The sequence below is a fragment of the Oncorhynchus masou genome, chromosome 13 (assembly GCF_036934945.1).
Source record: "Oncorhynchus masou masou isolate Uvic2021 chromosome 13, UVic_Omas_1.1, whole genome shotgun sequence".
Classification (NCBI taxonomy): domain Eukaryota; kingdom Metazoa; phylum Chordata; class Actinopteri; order Salmoniformes; family Salmonidae; genus Oncorhynchus; species Oncorhynchus masou.
The window spans coordinates 6,443,463-6,462,820 of NC_088224.1; the positions used below are offsets into that span (position 1 = coordinate 6,443,463).

The 19,358-nt window shown below is 43.2% G+C and overlaps 1 protein-coding gene across 3 annotated transcripts in view; it reads right to left on the reverse strand.

Annotated features, from left to right (window-relative positions):
* Positions 1-19,358, reverse strand: part of LOC135551681 (CYFIP-related Rac1 interactor A-like) — a 142,754-nt gene that overhangs the window by 4,579 nt on the left and 118,817 nt on the right. For all 3 annotated transcript variants that reach the window (XM_064982857.1, XM_064982859.1, XM_064982858.1), the window contains 3 exons: positions 18,521-18,598; positions 6,285-6,401; positions 4,602-4,681 (listed from right to left, as the gene is read on the reverse strand). In XM_064982857.1, coding sequence (XP_064838929.1) covers positions 4,602-4,681; positions 6,285-6,401; positions 18,521-18,598 — 275 coding nt within the window. The remainder of the gene's footprint in view (positions 1-4,601; positions 4,682-6,284; positions 6,402-18,520; positions 18,599-19,358) is intronic.

Consider the following 19,358-nt stretch of genomic DNA (forward strand, 5'->3'; position numbering starts at 1 on the left):
AGAGGCTCGTGACCTGAAACCACGCTCCACTTCTTCAATTTGATCAATTATTTACGTTCAAAAATACCTAAAGTTGTATTACAAAAATAGTTTGAAATGTTTGGACAATGCTTACAGGTAACTTTTGAGATATTTTGTAGGTACGTTGCGCAAGTTGGAACCAGTGTTTTTCTGGATCAAACGCGCCAAATAAATGGACATTTTGGATATATAGACGGAATTAATCGAACAAAAGGACCAATTGTGATGTTTATGGGTCATATTGGAGTGCCAACAAAAGACGCTCGTCAAAGGTAAGGCATGAATTATATTTTTATTTGTGCGTCTTGTGTCGCGCCTGCAGGATTGAAATATGCTTCTCTATCTTTGTTTACTATCCTCAGATTATAGCATCGTTTGCTTTCGCAGTAAAGCATTTTTTAAATCTGACATGTTGGCTGGATTCACAAAAGTGTAGCTTTAATTTGGTATCTTGAATGTGTGATTTCATCAAAGTTGAATTTTTATAGTATAGTAGTAATTTATTTGAATTTGGCACTCTGCATTTTCACTGGATGTTGGCCAGGTGGGACGCTACCATCCCACATATCCCAGAGAGGTTTTAAACAGGTTGGAAATTTCCAGAAAATGATGTCATGCCATTAGAAGCTTCTTATAGGCTAATTGACATCATTTGAGTCAATTGGGGGTGTACCTGTGGATGTATTTCAAGGCCTACCTTCAAACTCAGTTCATCTTTGCTTTATATCATGGGAAAATCAAAAGAAATCGGCCAAGACCTCAGAAAAACATTGTAGACCTCCACAGGTCTGGTTCATCCTTGGGAGCAATTTCCAAATGTCTGAAGGTATCACGTTCATCTCTACAAACAATAGTACTCAAGTATAAACACCATGGGACTACGCAGCCGTCATACCGCTCAGAAAGGAGATGCATTCTGTCTCCTAGAAATTAACGTACTTTGGTACGAAAAGTGCAAATCAATCCCAGAACAACAGCAAAGGACATTGTGAAGATGCTGGAGGAAACAGGTACAAAAGTATCTATATCCACAGTAAAGCGAGTCCTATATCGGCATAACCTGAAAGGCCGCTCAGCAAGGAAGAAGCCACTGCTCCAAAACCGTCATAAAAAAGCCTGACTAGAACTGCACATGGGGACAAAGATCATACTTTTTGGAGAAATGTCCTCTGATCTGATGAAACAAAAATAGAATTGTTTGGCCATAATGACCATCGTTATGTTTGGAGGAAAAAGGGTGAGGCTTGCAAGCCGAAGAATACCATCCCAACCGTGAAGCACGGGGGTGGCAGCATCATGTTGTGGGGTTACTTTGCTGCAGGAGGGACTGGTGCACTTCACAAAATAGATGGCATCATGAGGGTGGAAAATTAGGTGGATATATTGAAGCAACATCTCAAGACATCAGTCATGAAGTTAAAGCTTGGTCACAAATGGGTCTTCCAAATGGACAATGACCCCAAGCATACTTCCAAAGTTGTGGCAAAATGGCTTAAGGACAACAAAGTCAAGGTATTGGAGTGGCCATTACAAAGCCCTGACCCCAGCCTATAGAAAATGTGTGGGCAGAACTGAAAAAAGCGTGTGCAAGCAAGGAGGCCTACAAACCTGACTCAGTGACACCAGCACTGTCAGGAGGAATGGGCTAGAATTCACCCAACATATTGTGGGAAGCTTGTTGAAGGCTACCCAAAATGTTTGACCCAAGTTTAGCAATATAAAGGCAATGCTATCAAATTCTAATTGAGTGTATGTAAACTTCTGACCCACTGGGAATGTAATTTTTTTGTTTTACTAGGCAAGTCAGTTAAGAACAAATTCTTATTTTCAATGACGGCCTAGGAACAGTGGGTTAACTGCCTGTTCATGGGCAGAACAACAGATTTGTACCTTGTCAGCTCGGTGGATTTGAACTTGCAACCTTTTGATTACTAGTCCAACACTCTAACCACTAGGCTACCCTGCCGTAATGAAAGAAATAAAAGCTGAAATAAATAATTCTCTCTACTATTATTCTGACATTTCACATTCTTAAAATGATGTGGTGATCCTAACTGACCTAAGACAGGGAATTGTTACTAGGATTAAATGTCAGGAATTGTGATGAACTGAGATTAAATGTATTTGGCTAAGGTAAATAAACTTCTGATTTGAACTGTATCTACGAATAAGGCTAGGGCACTAGAACAGTCTGCAGCACCCGGCCTCACCCTACTAGAATCAGAGGTCAAATGTCTATTGTTTGCTGACGATCTGGTGCTTCTGTCACCAACCAAGGAGGGCCTACAGCAGCACCTAGATCTTCTGCACGGATTCGGCCAGACCTGGGCCCTGACAGTAAATCTCAGTGAGACCAAAATAATGGTGTTCCAAAAAAGGTCCAGTTGCCAGGACCACAAATGCAAATTCCATCTAAACATCTTTGCCCGGGAGCACAGAAAATACTACACATACCTTGGCCTAAACCTCAGCACCACAAAGCTGTGAACGATCTGAGAGACAAGGTAAGTAGATCCTTCTATGCCATCAAAACATTTGGCTCATTTGGTTCTGACAAAAAATACTTGAATCAGTTATAGAACCCATTGCCCTCTATGGTTGTGAGGTCTGGGGTCCGTTCACCAACCAAGAATTCACAAAATGGGACAAACACCAAATTAAGAGTCTGCATGCTGAATTCTGCAAAAACACCAAATAATGTGTGCAGAACAGAATTGGGCAGATACCCGCAAATTATCAAATTTCATAAAAGCTGTTAAATTTTACAACCACCTAAAAAGAAGCAATTCCCAAACCGTCCACAACAAAGCCGTCACCTACAGAGAGATGAACCCGGAGAAGAGCCCCCTAAGCAAGCTGGTCCTGGGGCTCTGTTCACAAACACAGAGAGATGAACCTGGAGAAGAGTCCCCTAAGCAAGCTCGTCCTGGGGCTCTGTTCACAAACACACACCTACAGAGAGATGAACCTGGAGAAGAGTCCCTAAGCAAGCTGGTGCTGGGGCTCTGTTCACAAACACAAACGCACCCTACAGAGAGATGAACCTGGAGAAGAGTCCCCTAAGCAAGCTGGTCCTGGGGCTCTGTTCACAAACACAGAGAGATGAACCTGGAGAAGAGTCCCCTAAGCAAGCTCGTCCTGGGGCTCTGTTCACAAACACAAACACACCCTACAGAGCCATCACCTACAGAGAGATGAACCTGGAGAAGAGTCCCTTAAGCAAGCTGGTCCTGGGGCTCTGTTCACAAACACAAACACACCCTACAGAGCCATCACCTACAGAGAGATGAACCTGGAGAAGAGTCCCCTAAGCAAGCTGGTCCTGGGGCTCTGTTCACAAACACACCCTACAGAGAGATGAACCTGGAGAAGAGTCCCCTAAGCAAGCTGGTCCTGGGGCTCTGTTCACAAACACAAACACACCCTACAGAGAGATGAACCTGGAGAAGAGTCCCCTAAGCAAGCTGGTCCTGGGGCTCTGTTCACAAACACAAACACACCCTACAGAGAGATGAACCTGGAGAAGAGTCCCCTAAGCAAGCTGGTCCTGGGGCTCTGTTCACAAACACAAACACACCCTACAGAGAGATGAACCTGGAGAAGAGTCCCCTAAGCAAGCTGGTCCTGGGGCTCTGTTCACAGACACACCCTACAGAGAGATGAACCTGGAGAAGAGTCCCCTAAGCAAGCTGGTGCTGGGGCTCTGTTCACAAACACAAACACACCCTACAATTAGACCCAACCAAATCATGAGAAAACAAAAAGATAATTACTTGACACATTGGAAAGAATTAACAAAAAAACAGAGACAACGAGAATGCTATTTGGCCCTAAACAGAGAGTACGAAAGTACATTTGAAAACAAACCCAATTTTGATAAACTCCCATATCTACTGGGTGAAATACCACAGTGTTCCATCACAGCAGCAAGATTTGTGGCCTGTTGCCACAAGAAAAGGGCAACCAGTGAAGAACACACACCATTGTAAATACAACCCATATTTATGTTTATTCATCTTCACTTTTGTACTTTAACTATTTGCATATGTATACACTGTATGTAGACGTAACATTTCCAAATCAAGTGACATATTAACATATGTTTCACATGACAGTAAATCCCTTAAATTGAAATTGAATTGAGAGGGAGATATGGCGAGAGGAAGAGTGGGAGAGAGGAAGAGAGGGAGAGAGGGATAAAGATAAGAGGTAAAAGAAAGACTATGAAAATATGGAAAAAACAATTCAGCTTACACTTGGCCTGAAGGTCATAAGATGACATGACGTGACATAACGAGAGAGAAGGAAAGAGGATGGAAAGAGTGGAGCTAATCACACATCAAGAGAGACAGTAAGAAAGAGAGGTGGAGTAAAATAAGGAGAGAATGTAGAGAGGGATTGAAAAAGAAAGGACGAGAGAAAGAGACTAGAGAAATAAAGGACTAGAGAAAGAGACTAGAGAAAGACAGGACTAGAGAAAGACAGGACTAGAGAAAGAGACTAGAGAAATAAAGGACTAGAGAAAGAGACTAGAGAAATAAAGGACTAGAGAAAGAGACTAGAAAAAGAGGGCTACTCACGGGGTCTCCAGCATGACGCGACACACACAGGCCATGGTGCTCAGACAGTCTGTGGTGTCTTCAATGGGTAAGGTCTTATTCTGTAACACAGACAGCAGGTGGAGACAGAGAGTAAATACCAGCAATGGCCCCTGGAGGGAGACAGAGAGTAAATACCTACACTGGCCCCTGGAGGGAGACAGAGAGTAAATACCTACGCTGGCCCCTGGAGAGAGACAGAGTAAATACCTACGCTGGCCCCTGGAGAGAGACAGAGTAAATACCTACGCTGGCCCCTGGAGAGAGACAGAGTAAATACCAGCACTGGCCTCTGGAGGGAGACAGAGAGTAAATACCAGGCTTGGGGTGTGGTGAGGCTAGTATAGGGTGACTTGGGGTGTGGTGAGGCTAGTATAGGGTGACTTGGGGTGTGGTGAGGCTAGTATAGGGTGACTTGGGGTGTGGTGAGGCTAGTATAGGGTGACTTGGGGTGTGGTGAGGCTAGTATAGGGTGACTTGGGGTGTGGTGATGCTAGTATAAGGTGAAGACTCATCTCTTCAGTACGTCCTATGATTGAGTGTAGTCTGGCCCAGGATTGTGAAGGTGAACAGAAAGGCACTGGAGCAACAAACCGCCCTTGCTGTCTCTGCCTGGCCGGTTCCCCTTTTTCCACTGGGATTCTCTGCCTCTAACCCTATTACAGGAGCTGAGACACTGGCTTCCTGGTGCTCTTCCTTGCCGTCCCTAGGACGGGTGCGTCACTTGAGTGGGTTGAGTCACTGATGTGGTCTTCCTGTCTGGGTTGGCGCCCCCCCTTGGGTTGTGCCGTGGCGGAGATCTTTGTGGGCTATACTCGGCCTTGTCTCAGGATGGTAAGTTGGTGGTTGAAGATATCCCTCTAGTGGTGTGGGGGCTGTGCTTTGGCAAAGTGGGTGGGGTTATATCCTGCCTGTTTGGCCCTGTTTGGGGGTATCATCGGATGGGGCCACAGTGTCTCCTGACCCCTCCTGTCTCAGCCTCCAGTATTTATGCTGCAGTAGTTTATGTGTCGAGGGGCTAGGGCAAGTCTGTTATTTCTGGAGTACTTCTCCTGTCTTATCCGGTGTCCTGTGTGAATTTAAGTATGCTCTCTCTAATTCTCTCTTTCTTTCTCTCTCTCTCGGAGTACCTGAGCCCTAGGAACATGCCTCAGGACTACCTGGCCTGATGACTCCTTGTTGTCCCTAGTCCACCTGGCCGTGCTGCTGCTCCACTTTCAACTGTTCTACCTGCGGCTATGGAACCCTGACATATTCACTCTGATTACTATTATTTGACCATGCTGGTCATCTTTGAACACCTTGGCCATGTTCTGTTATAATCGCCACCCAGCACAGCCCTTTTTTTTTACTAGGCAAGTCAGTTAAGAACATATTCGTATTTGGCCATTCTAGGGAGTTTTTCCAAGCCACCGTGCTTCTACACCTGCATTGATTGCTGTTTGGGGTGTTAGGCTGGGTTTCTGTACAGCACTTTGTGACATTAGCTGATGTAAGAAGGGCTATATAAATACATTTGATTTGATTTGACTTGGGTTGGTAGCTTTCGTAAAGACTAGTATTGGCTCTTGTGAAGGGGTCAGGAGTTGGCGCTAGTTGTCGTTAAGAACCAGAGGGAGGGGTGTGATGGGGGAAGGAGGTAGGGACTAGAACAGGGGTCGTTACCTCTGACACAAACTTGGTGGTGGCGTTACTCAGGGTCTTCAGCATGGGCGTGGCCTCGGCGTAGAACAGAGACATGCGATTGGCCATCTCATTGTTCACCTCGTTCTCTGCCTCCAACTGCAGCAGAGGGAGATGGTTTTGAACAAGGCAACATTTGCATATTTGGCACAGGATTCCACTTTAACTGTTGTGAATTATTAAGTAATCTAATGTGTCATTCAATGCTTTTCCTGTTTGCAATTCATTAAAGTAAACACTGCGGTGATGAGTAAACACTGTACTATGTGGTGATGAGTAAACACTGTGGTGGTGAGTAAACACTGTGGTGATGAGTGAACACTGTACTATATGGTGATGAGTAAACACTGTGGTGATGAGTAAACACTGTACTATGTGGTGATGAGTAAACACTGTGGTGATGAGTAAACACTGTACTATGTGGTGATGAGTAAACACTGTACTATGTGGTGATGAGTAAACACTGTGGTAATGAGTAAACACTGTGGTAATGAGTAAACACTGTGTTGATGAGTGAACCCTGTACTATGTGGTGATGAGTAAACACTGTGGTGATGAGTAAACACTGTGGTGATGAGTAAACACTGTGGTGATGAGTAAACACTGTGGTGATGAGTAAACACTGTACTATGTGGTGATGAGTAAACACTGTGGTGATGAGTAAACACTGTGGTGATGAGAAAACACTGTGGTGATGAGTAAACACTGTGGTGATGAGTAAACACTGTGGTGATGAGTAAACACTGTACTTTGTGGTGATGAGTAAACACTGTGGTGATGAGAAAACACTGTGGTGATGAGTAAACACTGTACTATGTGGTGATGAGAACACTGTGGTGATGAGTAAACACTGTGGTGATGAGTAAACACTGTGGTGATGAGTAAACACTGTACTATGTGTTGATGAGTGAACACTGTACTATGTGGTGATGAGTAAACACTGTGGTGATGAGTAAACACTGTGGTGATGAGTAAACACTGTGGTGATGAGTAAACACTGTGGTGATGAGTAAACACTGTACTATGTGGTGATGAGTAAACACTGTGGTGATGAGTAAACACTGTGTTGATGAGTAAACACTGTACTATGTGGTGATGAGTAAACACTGTGGTGATGAGTAAACACTGTACTATGTGGTGATGAGAAAACACTGTACTATGTGGTGATGAGTAAACACTGTGGTGATGAGAAAACACTGAGGTGATGAGTAAACACTGTTGATGAGTAAACACTGTCTTGATGAGTAAACACTGTACTATGTGGTGATGAGTAAACACTGTGGTGATGAGTAAACACTGTTGATGAGTAAACACTGTGTTGATGAGTAAACACTGTACTATGTGGTGATGAGTAAACACTGTGGTGATGAGTAAACACTGTTGATGAGTAAACACTGTGGTGATGAGTAAACACTGTGGTGATGAGTAAACACTGTACTATGTGTTGATGAGTGAACACTGTACTATGTGGTGATGAGTAAACACTGTGGTGATGAGTAAACACTGTGGTGATGAGTAAACACGGTGGTGATGAGTAAACACTGTACTATGTGGTGATGAGTAAACACTGTGGTGATGAGTAAACACTGTGGTGATGAGTAAACACTGTACTATGTGGTGATGAGTAAACACTGTGGTGATGAGTAAACACTGTGTTGATGAGTAAACACTGTGGTGATGAGTAAACACTGTTGATGAGTAAACACTGTGTTGATGAGTAAACACTGTACTATGTGGTGATGAGTAAACACTGTGTTGATTAGTAAACACTGTGGTCATGAGTAAACACTGTGGTGATGAGTAAACACTGTGGTGATGAGTAAACACTGGTGATGAGTAAACACTGTACTATGTGGTGGTGAGTAAACACTGTACTATGTGGTGGTGAGTAAACACTGTACTATGTGGTGGTGAGTAAACACTGTGGTGACGAGTAAACACTGTGGTGGTGAGTAAACACTGTGGTGGTGAGTAAACACTGTGGTGGTGAGTAAACACTGTGGTGACGAGTAAACACTGTAGTGATGAGTAAACACTGTTGATGAGTAAACACTGTGGTGATGAGTAAACACTGTACTATGTGGTGATGAGTAAACACTGTGGTGATGAGTAAACACTGAGGTGATGAGTAAACACTGAGGTGATGAGTAAACACTGTTGATGAGTAAACACTGTTGATGAGTAAACACTGTGTTGATGAGTAAACACTGTGTTGATGAGTAAACACTGTACTATGTGGTGATGAGTAAACACTGTGTTGATTAGTAAACACTGTGGTGGCGAGTAAACACTGTGGTGGTGAGTAAACACTGTGGTGGTGAGTAAACACTGTGGTGGTGAGTAAACACTGTGATGATGAGTAAACATTGTGGTGACGAGTAAACACTGTGGTGGTGAGTAAACACTGTGGTGATGAGTAAACACTGTGGTGATGAGTAAACACTGTAGTGATGAGTAAACACTGTTGATGAGTAAACACGGTACTATGTGGTGATGAGTAAACACTGTGGTGATGAGTAAACACTGTGGTGATGAGTAAACACTGTGGTGATGAGTAAACACTGAGGTGATGAGTAAACACTGGTGATGAGTAAACACTGTGTTGATGAGTAAACACTGTGTTGATGAGTAAACACTGTACTATGTGGTGATGAGTAAACACTGTGTTGATTAGTAAACACTGTGGTGATGAGTAAACACTGTGGTGATGAGTAAACACTGGTGATGAGTAAACACTGTACTATGTGGTGGTGAGTAAACACTGTACTATGTGGTGGTGAGTAAACACTGTGGTGGTGAGTAAACACTGTGGTGGTGAGTAAACACTGTGGTGATGAGTAAACACTTTGGTGACGAGTAAACACTGTGGTGGTGAGTAAACACTGTGGTGACGAGTAAACACTGTGGTGGTGAGTAAACACTGTGGTGACGAGTAAACACTGTGGTGATGAGTAAACACTGTAGTGATGACTAAACATTGTACTATATGGTGATGAGTAAACACTGTGGTGATGAGTAAACACTGTGGTGATGAGTAAACACTGTGTTGATGAGTAAACACTGTGTTGATGAGTAAACACTGTGTTGATGAGTAAACACTGTGTTGATGAGTAAACACTGTGTTGATGAGTAAACACTGTGGTGATGAGTAAACACTGTGGTGATGAGTAAACACTGTACTATGTGGTGATGAGTAAACACTGTGGTGATGAGTAAACACTGTACTTTGTGGTGATGAGTAAACACTGTACTATGTGGTGATGAGTAAACACTGTACTATGTGGTGATGAGTAAACACTGTACTTTGTGGTGATGAGTAAACACTGTACTATGTGGTGATGAGTAAACACTGTTGATGAGTAAACACTGAGGTGATGAGTAAACACTGTGTTGATGAGTAAACACTGTACTATGTGGTGATGAGTAAACACTGTGGTGATGAGTAAACACTGAGGTGATGAGTAAACACTGAGGTGATGAGTAAACACTGTTGATGAGTAAACACTGTTGATGAGTAAACACTGTGTTGATGAGTAAACACTGTGTTGATGAGTAAACACTGTACTATGTGGTGATGAGTAAACACTGTGGTGATGAGTAAACACTGAGGTGATGAGTAAACACTGTTGATGAGTAAACACTGTGTTGATTAGTAAACACTGTTGATGAGTAAACACTGTGTTGATGAGTAAACACTGTACTATGTGGTGATGAGTAAACACTGTGGTGATGAGTAAACACTGAGGTGATGAGTAAACACTGTTGATGAGTAAACACTGTGTTGATTAGTAAACACTGTGTTGATGAGTAAACACTGTGGTGATGAGTAAACACTGTGGTGATGAGTAAACACTGTGGTGATGAGTAAACACTGTACTATGTGGTGATGAGTAAACACTGTACTATGTGGTGGTGAGTAAACACTGTGGTGGTGAGTAAACACTGTGGTGGTGAGTAAACACTGTGGTGATGAGTAAACACTGTGGTGGTGAGTAAACACTGTGGTGACGAGTAAAGACTGTACTATGTGGTGGTGAGTAAACACTGTGGTGATGAGAAAACACTGTGGTGATGAGTAAACACTGTACTATGTGGTGATGAGTAAACACTGTGTTGATGAGTAAACACTGTTGATGAGTGAATATTGTACTATGTGGTGATGAGTAAACACTGTGGTGATGAGTAAACACTGTGGTGATGAGTAAAGACTGTACTATGTGGTGATGAGTAAACACTGTGGTGATGAGTAAACACTGTGGTGATGAGTAAACACTGTGGTGATGAGTAAACACTGTGGTGATGAGTAAACACTGTGGTGATGAGTAAACACTGTACTATGTGGTGATGAGTAAACACTGTGTTGATGAGTAAACACTGTTGATGAGTGAATATTGTACTATGTGGTGATGAGTAAACACTGTGGTGATGAGTAAACACTGTGGTGATGAGTAAACACTGTACTATGTGGTGATGAGTAAACACTGTGGTGATGAGTAAACACTGTGGTGATGAGTAAACACTGTGGTGATGAGTAAACACTGTGGTGATGAGTAAACACTGTACTATGTGGTGATGAGTAAACACTGTGTTGATGAGTAAACACTGTTGATGAGTGAACACTGTACTATGTGGTGGTTAGTAAACACTGTGTTGATGAGTAAACACTGTGGTGGTGAGTAAACACTGTGGTGATGAGTAAACACTGTGGTGATGAGTAAACACTGTGTGATGAGTAAACACTGTGGTGATGAGTAAACACTGTGGTGATGAGTAAACACTGAGGTGATGAGTAAACACTGGTGATGAGTAAACACTGTGTTGATGAGTAAACACTGTGTTGATGAGTAAACACTGTACTATGTGGTGATGAGTAAACACTGTGTTGATTAGTAAACACTGTGGTGATGAGTAAACACTGTGGTGATGAGTAAACACTGGTGATGAGTAAACACTGTACTATGTGGTGGTGAGTAAACACTGTACTATGTGGTGGTGAGTAAACACTGTGGTGGTGAGTAAACACTGTGGTGGTGAGTAAACACTGTGGTGATGAGTAAACACTGTGGTGACGAGTAAACACTGTGGTGGTGAGTAAACACTGTGGTGACGAGTAAACACTGTGGTGATGAGTAAACACTGTGGTGACGAGTAAACACTGTGGTGATGAGTAAACACTGTAGTGATGACTAAACATTGTACTATATGGTGATGAGTAAACACTGTGGTGATGAGTAAACACTGTGGTGATGAGTAAACACTGTGTTGATGAGTAAACACTGTGTTGATGAGTAAACACTGTGTTGATGAGTAAACACTGTGTTGATGAGTAAACACTGTGTTGATGAGTAAACACTGTGGTGATGAGTAAACACTGTGGTGATGAGTAAACACTGTACTATGTGGTGATGAGTAAACACTGTGGTGATGAGTAAACACTACTATGTGGTGATGAGTAAACACTACTATGTGGTGATGAGTAAACACTGTACTATGTGGTGATGAGTAAACACTGTACTATGTGGTGATGAGTAAACACTGTACTATGTGGTGATAAGTAAACACTGTGATGATGAGAAAACACGGAGGTAATGAGTAAACACTGTGTTGATGAGTAAACACGGTACTATGTGGTGATGAGTACACACTGTGGTGATGAGTAAACACTGAGGTGATGAGTAAACACTGAGGTGATGAGTAAACACTGAGGTGATGAGTAAACACTGTGTTGATGAGTAAACACTGTGTTGATGAGTAAACACTGTGTTGATGAGTAAACACTGTACTATGTGGTGATGAGTAAACACTGTGGTGATGAGTAAACACTGAGGTGATGAGTAAACACTGTTGATGAGTAAACACTGTGTTGATTAGTAAACACTGTTGATGAGTAAACACTGTGTTGATGAGTAAACACTGTACTATGTGGTGATGAGTAAACACTGTGGTGATGAGTAAACACTGAGGTGATGAGTAAACACTGTTGATGAGTAAACACTGTGTTGATTAGTAAACACTGTGTTGATGAGTAAACACTGTGGTGATGAGTAAACACTGTGGTGCTGAGTAAACACTGTGGTGATGAGTAAACACTGTACTATGTGGTGATGAGTAAACACTGTACTATGTGGTGGTGAGTAAACACTGTGGTGGTGAGTAAACACTGTGGTGGTGAGTAAACACTGTGGTGATGAGTAAACACTGTGGTGATGAGTAAACACTGTGGTGACGAGTAAAGACTGTACTATGTGGTGGTGAGTAAACACTGTGGTGATGAGAAAACACTGTGGTGATGAGTAAACACTGTACTATGTGGTGATGAGTAAACACTGTGTTGATGAGTAAACACTGTTGATGAGTGAATATTGTACTATGTGGTGATGAGTAAACACTGTGGTGATGAGTAAACACTGTGGTGATGAGTAAAGACTGTACTATGTGGTGATGAGTAAACACTGTGGTGATGAGTAAACACTGTGGTGATGAGTAAACACTGTGGTGATGAGTAAACACTGTGGTGATGAGTAAACACTGTGTGATGAGTAAACACTGTACTATGTGGTGATGAGTAAACACTGTGTTGATGAGTAAACACTGTTGATGAGTGAATATTGTACTATGTGGTGATGAGTAAACACTGTGGTGATGAGTAAAAACTGTGGTGATGAATAAACACTGTACTATGTGGTGATGAGTAAACACTGTGGTGATGAGTAAACACTGTGGTGATGAGTAAACACTGTGGTGATGAGTAAACACTGTGGTGATGAGTAAACACTGTACTATGTAGTGATGAGTAAACACTGTGGTGATGAGTAAACACTGTTGATGAGTGAACACTGTACTATGTGGTGGTTAGTAAACACTGTGTTGATGAGTAAACACTGTGGTGGTGAGTAAACACTGTGGTGGTGAGTAAACACTGTGGTGATGAGTAAACACTGTGTGATGAGTAAACACTGTGGTGATTAGTAAACACTTTGGTGATGAGTAAACACTGTACTATGTGGTGGTGAGTAAACACTGTACTATGTGGTGGTGAGTAAACACTGTACTATGTGGTGGTGAGTAAACACTGTGGTGATGAGTAAACACTGTGTGATGAGTAAACACTGTGGTGATGAGTAAACACTGTGGTGATGAGTAAACACTGCAGTGATGAGTAAACACTGTACTTTGTGGTGATGAGTAAACACTGTGGTGATGAGAAAACACTGTGGTGATGAGTAAACACTGTACTATGTGGTGATGAGTAAACACTGTACTTTGTGGTGATGAGTAAACACTGTGGTGATGAGTAAACACTGTGGTGATGAGTAAACACTGTACTATGTGTTGATGAGTGAACACTGTACTATGTGGTGATGAGTAAACACTGTGGTGATGAGTAAACACTGTGGTGATGAGTAAACACTGTACTGTGTGTTGATGAGTAAACACTGTACTATGTGGTGATGAGTAAACACTGTGGTGATGAGTAAACACGGTGGTGATGAGTAAACACTGTACTATGTGGTGATGAGTAAACACTGTGGTGATGAGTAAACACTTTACTATGTGGTGATGAGTAAACACTGTGGTGATGAGTAAACACTGTACTATGTGGTGATGAGTAAACACTGGTGATGAGAAAACACTGAGGTGATGAGTAAACACTGTTGATGAGTAAACACTGTGTTGATGAGTAAACACTGTACTATGTGGTGATGAGTAAACACTGAGGTGATGAGTAAACACTGTGTTGATGAGTAAACACTGTGTTGATGAGTAAACACTGTGTTGATGAGTAAACACTGTGTTGATGAGTAAACACTGTGGTGATGAGTAAACACTGTGGTGATGAGTAAACACTGTACTATGTGGTGATGAGTAAACACTGTGGTGATGAGTAAACACTGTACTATGTGGTGATGAGTAAACACTGAGGCGATGAGTAAACACTGTTGATGAGTAAACACTGTGTTGATGAGTAAACACTGTACTATGTGGTGATGAGTAAACACTGAGGTGATGAGTAAACACTGAGGTGATGAGTAAACACTGTTGATGAGTAAACACTGTGTTGATGAGTAAACACTGTGTTGATGAGTAAACACTGTACTATGTGGTGATGAGTAAACACTGTACTATGTGGTGATGAGTAAACACTGTACTATGTGGTGATAAGTAAACACTGTGATGATGAGAAAACACTGAGGTAATGAGTAAACACTGTGTTGATGAGTAAACACTGTACTATGTGGTGATGAGTACACACTGTGGTGATGAGTAAACACTGTGGTGATGAGTAAACACTGTTGATGAGTAAACACTGTGTTGATGAGTAAACACTGTGTTGATTAGTAAACACTGTGTGATGAGTAAACACTGTGGTGATTAGTAAACACTTTGGTGATGAGTAAACACTGTACTATGTGGTGGTGAGTAAACACTGTACTATGTGGTGGTGAGTAAACACCGTCGTGGTGAGTAAACACTGAGGTGATGAGTAAACACTGTGGTGATGAGTAAACACTGTGGTGATGAGTAAACACTGTGGTGACGAGTAAACACTGTGGTGACGAGTAAACACTGTGGTGACGAGTAAACTCTGTACTATGTGGTGATGAGTAAACACTGTGTTAATGAGTAAACACTGTTGATGAGTGAACACTGTACTATGTGGTGGTGAGTAAACACTGTGGTGATGAGTAAACACTGGTGATGAGTAAACACTGTACTATGTGGTGATGAGTAAACACTGTGTTGATGAGTAAACACTGTGGTGACGAGTAAAGACTGTACTATGTGGTGGTGAGTAAACACTGTGGTGATGAGTAAACACTGTGGTGATGAGAAAACACTGTGGTGATGAGTAAAGACTGTACTATGTGGTGATGAGTAAACACTGTGGTGATGAGTAAACACTGTTGATGAGTGAACACTGTACTATGTGGTGGTGAGTAAACACTGTGTTGATGACTAAACACTGTGGTGATGAGTAAACACTGTACTATGTGGTGATGAGAAAACACTGTGGTGATGAGTAAACACTGTGGTGATGAGTAAACACTGTACTATGTGTTGATGAGTGAACACTGTACTATGTGGTGATGAGTAAACACTGTGGTGATGAGTAAACACTGTACTATGTGTTGATGAGTGAACACTGTACTATGTGGTGATGAGTAAACACTGTGGTGATGAGTAAACACGGTGGTGATGAGTAAACACTGTACTATGTGGTGATGAGTAAACACTGTGGTGATGAGTAAACACTTTACTATGTGGTGATGAGTAAACACTGTGGTGATGAGTAAACACTGTACTATGTGGTGATGAGTAAACACTGTGGTGATGAGTAAACACTGAGGTGATGAGTAAACACTGTGTTGATGAGTAAACACTGTGTTGATGAGTAAACACTGTGTTGATGAGTAAACACTGTGTTGATGAGTAAACACTGTGGTGATGAGTAAACACTGTGGTGATGAGTAAACACTGTGGTGATGAGTAAACACTGTACTATGTGGTGATGAGTAAACACTGTGGTGATGAGTAAACACTGTACTATGTGGTGATGAGTAAACACTGTGGTGATGAGTAAACACTGTACTATGTGGTGATGAGAAAACACTGGTGATGAGAAAACACTGAGGTGATGAGTAAACACTGTTGATGAGTAAACACTGTGTTGATGAGTAAACACTGTACTATGTGGTGATGAGTAAACACTGAGGTGATGAGTAAACACTGTACTATGTGGTGATGAGTAAACACTGTGGTGATGAGTAAACACTGTACTATGTGGTGATGAGTAAACACTGTGGTGATGAGAAAACACTGAGGTGATGAGTAAACACTGTTGATGAGTAAACACTGTGATGATGAGTAAACACTGTGATGATGAGTAAACACTGTGTTGATGAGTGAACACTGAGGTGATGAGTAAACACTGTTGATGAGTAAACACTGTGATGATGAGTAAACACTGTGTTGATGAGTAAACACTGTACTATGTGGTGATGAGTAAACACTGTGTTGATTAGTAAACACTGTGTTGATTAGTAAACACTGTGGTGATGAGTAAACACTGTGGTGATGAGTAAACACTGTGGTGATGAGTAAACACTGTACTATGTGGTGGTGAGTAAGCACTGTACTATGTGGTGGTGAGTAAACACTGTGGTGGTGAGTAAACACTGTGGTGATGAGTAAACACTGTGGTGATGAGTAAACATTGTGGTGGTGAGTAAACACTGTGGTGACGAGTAAACACTGTGGTGGTGAGTAAACACTGTGGTGGTGAGTAAACACTGTGGTGGTGAGTAAACACTGTGGTGACGAGTAAACACTGTGGTGGTGAGTAAACACTGTGGTGACGAGTAAACACTGTACTATGTGGTGATGAGTAAACACTGTGTTGATGAGTAAACACTGTTGATGAGTGAACACTGTACTATGTGGTGGTGAGTAAACACTGTGGTGATGAGTAAACACTGTGGTGATGAGTAAACACTGTACTATGTGGTGATGAGTAAACACTGTGGTGATGAGTAAACACTGTGGTGATGAGTAAACACTGTACTATGTGGTGATGAGTAAACACTGTGGTGATGAGTAAACACTGTGGTGATGAGTAAACACTGTGGTGATGAGTAAACACTGTGGTGATGAGTAAAGACTGTACTATGTGGTGGTGAGTAAACACTGTGGTGATGAGTAAACACTGTGGTGATGAGAAAACACTGTGGTGATGAGTAAAGACTGTACTATGTGGTGATGAGTAAACACTGTGGTGATGAGTAAACACTGTACTATGTGGTGGTGAGTAAACACTGTGGTGATGAGTAAACACTGTGGTGATGAGTAAACACTGTGGTGATGAGTAAACACTGTGGTGATGAGTAAACACTGTACTATGTGTTGATGAGTAAACACTCTGGTGATGAGTAGCTTTTATCTTTTTCACATGTGACTATGGTAACAGTTTGTATTGAACACTGTTACCCTAGCAACTGCCTGACAGATTAGCCAAGTGATCCAGGTTAAGGCCTGGATTACCTGCTGGTTGTTCAGCCTGTTTCTACTGATGGTCTTACCTGCTGGTTGTTCAGCCTGTTTCTACTGATGGTCTTACCTGCTGGTTGTTCAGCCTGTTTCTACTGATGATCTTACCTGCTGGTTGTTCAGCCTGTTTCTACTGATGGTCTTACCTGCTGGTTGTTCTGCCTGTTTCTACTGATGATCTTACCTGCTGGTTGTTCAGCCTGTTTCTACTGATGGTCTTACCTGCTGGTTGTTCAGCCTGTTTCTACTGATGGTCTTACCTGCTGGTTGTTCAGCCTGTTTCTACTGATGGTCTTACCTGCTGGTTGTTCAGCCTGTTTCTACTGATGGTCTTACCTGCTGGTTGTTCTGCCTGTTTCTACCTATGATCTTACCTGCTGGTTGTTCAGCCTGTTTCTACTGATGGTCTTACCTGCTGGTTGTTCAGCCTGTTTCTACCTATGATCTTACCTGCTGGTTGTTCAGCCTGTTTCTACTGATGGTCTTACCTGCTGGTTGCTCAGCCTGTTTCTACTGATGGTCTTACCTGCTGGTTGTTCAGCCTATTTCTACTGATGGTCTTACCTGCTGGTTGTTCAGCTTGTTTCTACTGATGATCTTACCTGCTGGTTGTTCTGCCTGTTTCTACTAATGATCTTACCTGCTGGTTGTTCAGCCTGTTTCTACTGATGGTCTTACCTGCTGGTTGCTCAGCCTATTTCTACTGATGGTCTTACCTGCTGGTTGTTCAGCTTGTTTCTACTGATGATCTTACCTGCTGGTTGTTCTGCCTGTTTCTACTGATGATCTTACCTGCTGGTTGTTCTGCCTGTTTCTACTAATGATCTTACCTGCTGGTTGTTCTGCCTGTTTCTACCGATGATCTTACCTGCTGGTTGTTCTGCCTGTTTCTACTGATGGTCTTACCTGCTGGTTGTTCAGCCTGTTTCTACTGATGGTCTTACCTGCTGGTTGTTCAGCCTGTTTCTACTGATGGTCTTACCTGCTGGTTGTTCAGCCTGTTTCTACCTATGGTCTTACCTGCTGGTTGTTCAGCCTGTTTCTACTGATGGTCTTACCTGCTGGTTGTTCAGCCTGTTTCTACCTATGGTCTTACCTGCTGGTTGTTCAGCCTGTTTCTACTGATGGTCTTACCTGCTGGTTGTTCAGCCTGTTTCTACTGATGGTATTACCTGCTGGTTGTTCAGCCTGTTTCTACTGATGGTTCTCCTGTAGTAGCTGAAGTCATTCTGAATGGCTGGGTTTGTCATCTATAGGGGGAGGGGAAAAGGGAGGGAGGAGGAAAGGAGAGAGGGAGGGGGAAAGGAGAGAGGGCGGGGTAAAGGAGAGAGGGCGGGGGAAAGGAGAGAGGGGCGGGGGAAAGGAGAGAGGGCGGGGGAAAGGAGAGAGGGGCGGGGGAAAGGAGAGAGGGCGGGGGAAAGGAGAGAGAGGGAGGGGGAAAGGAGAGAGGGCGGGGGGGAAAGGAGAGGGGGCGGGGGAAAGGAGAGGGGGCGGGGGAAAGGAGAGAGGGCGGGGGAAAGGAGAGGGGCGGGGGAAAGGAGAGGGGGCGGGGGAAAGGAGAGGGGGCGGGGGAAAGGAGAGAGGGCGGGGGAAAGGAGAGAGGGCGGGGGAAAGGAGAGAGGGAGGGGGAAAGGAGAGGGGGCGGGGGAAAGGAGAGAGGGGCGGGGGAAAGGAGAGAGGGCGGGGTAAAGGAGAGAGGGGGGGGGAAAGGAGAGAGGGAGGGGGAAAAGAGAGAGGGAGGGGGAAAGGAGAGAGGGAGGGGGAAAGGAGAGAGGGAGGGGGAAAGGAGAGAGGGAGGGGGAAAGGAGAGAGGGCGGGGGAAAGGAGAGAGGGAGGGGGAAAGGAGAGAGGGAGGGGGAAAGGAGAGAGAGGGAGGGAGAGACGGAGAGGGAGGGAGGTTGATAAGGAGAGGAAAAGGGAGGCGGGGGAGAGAGAGGGTTAGGGAGGTGGGGGGAAATAGGAGGGGGAGGCAGGTGGGAGGGAGGGAGTGCGAGACAAAGATGGACAGTG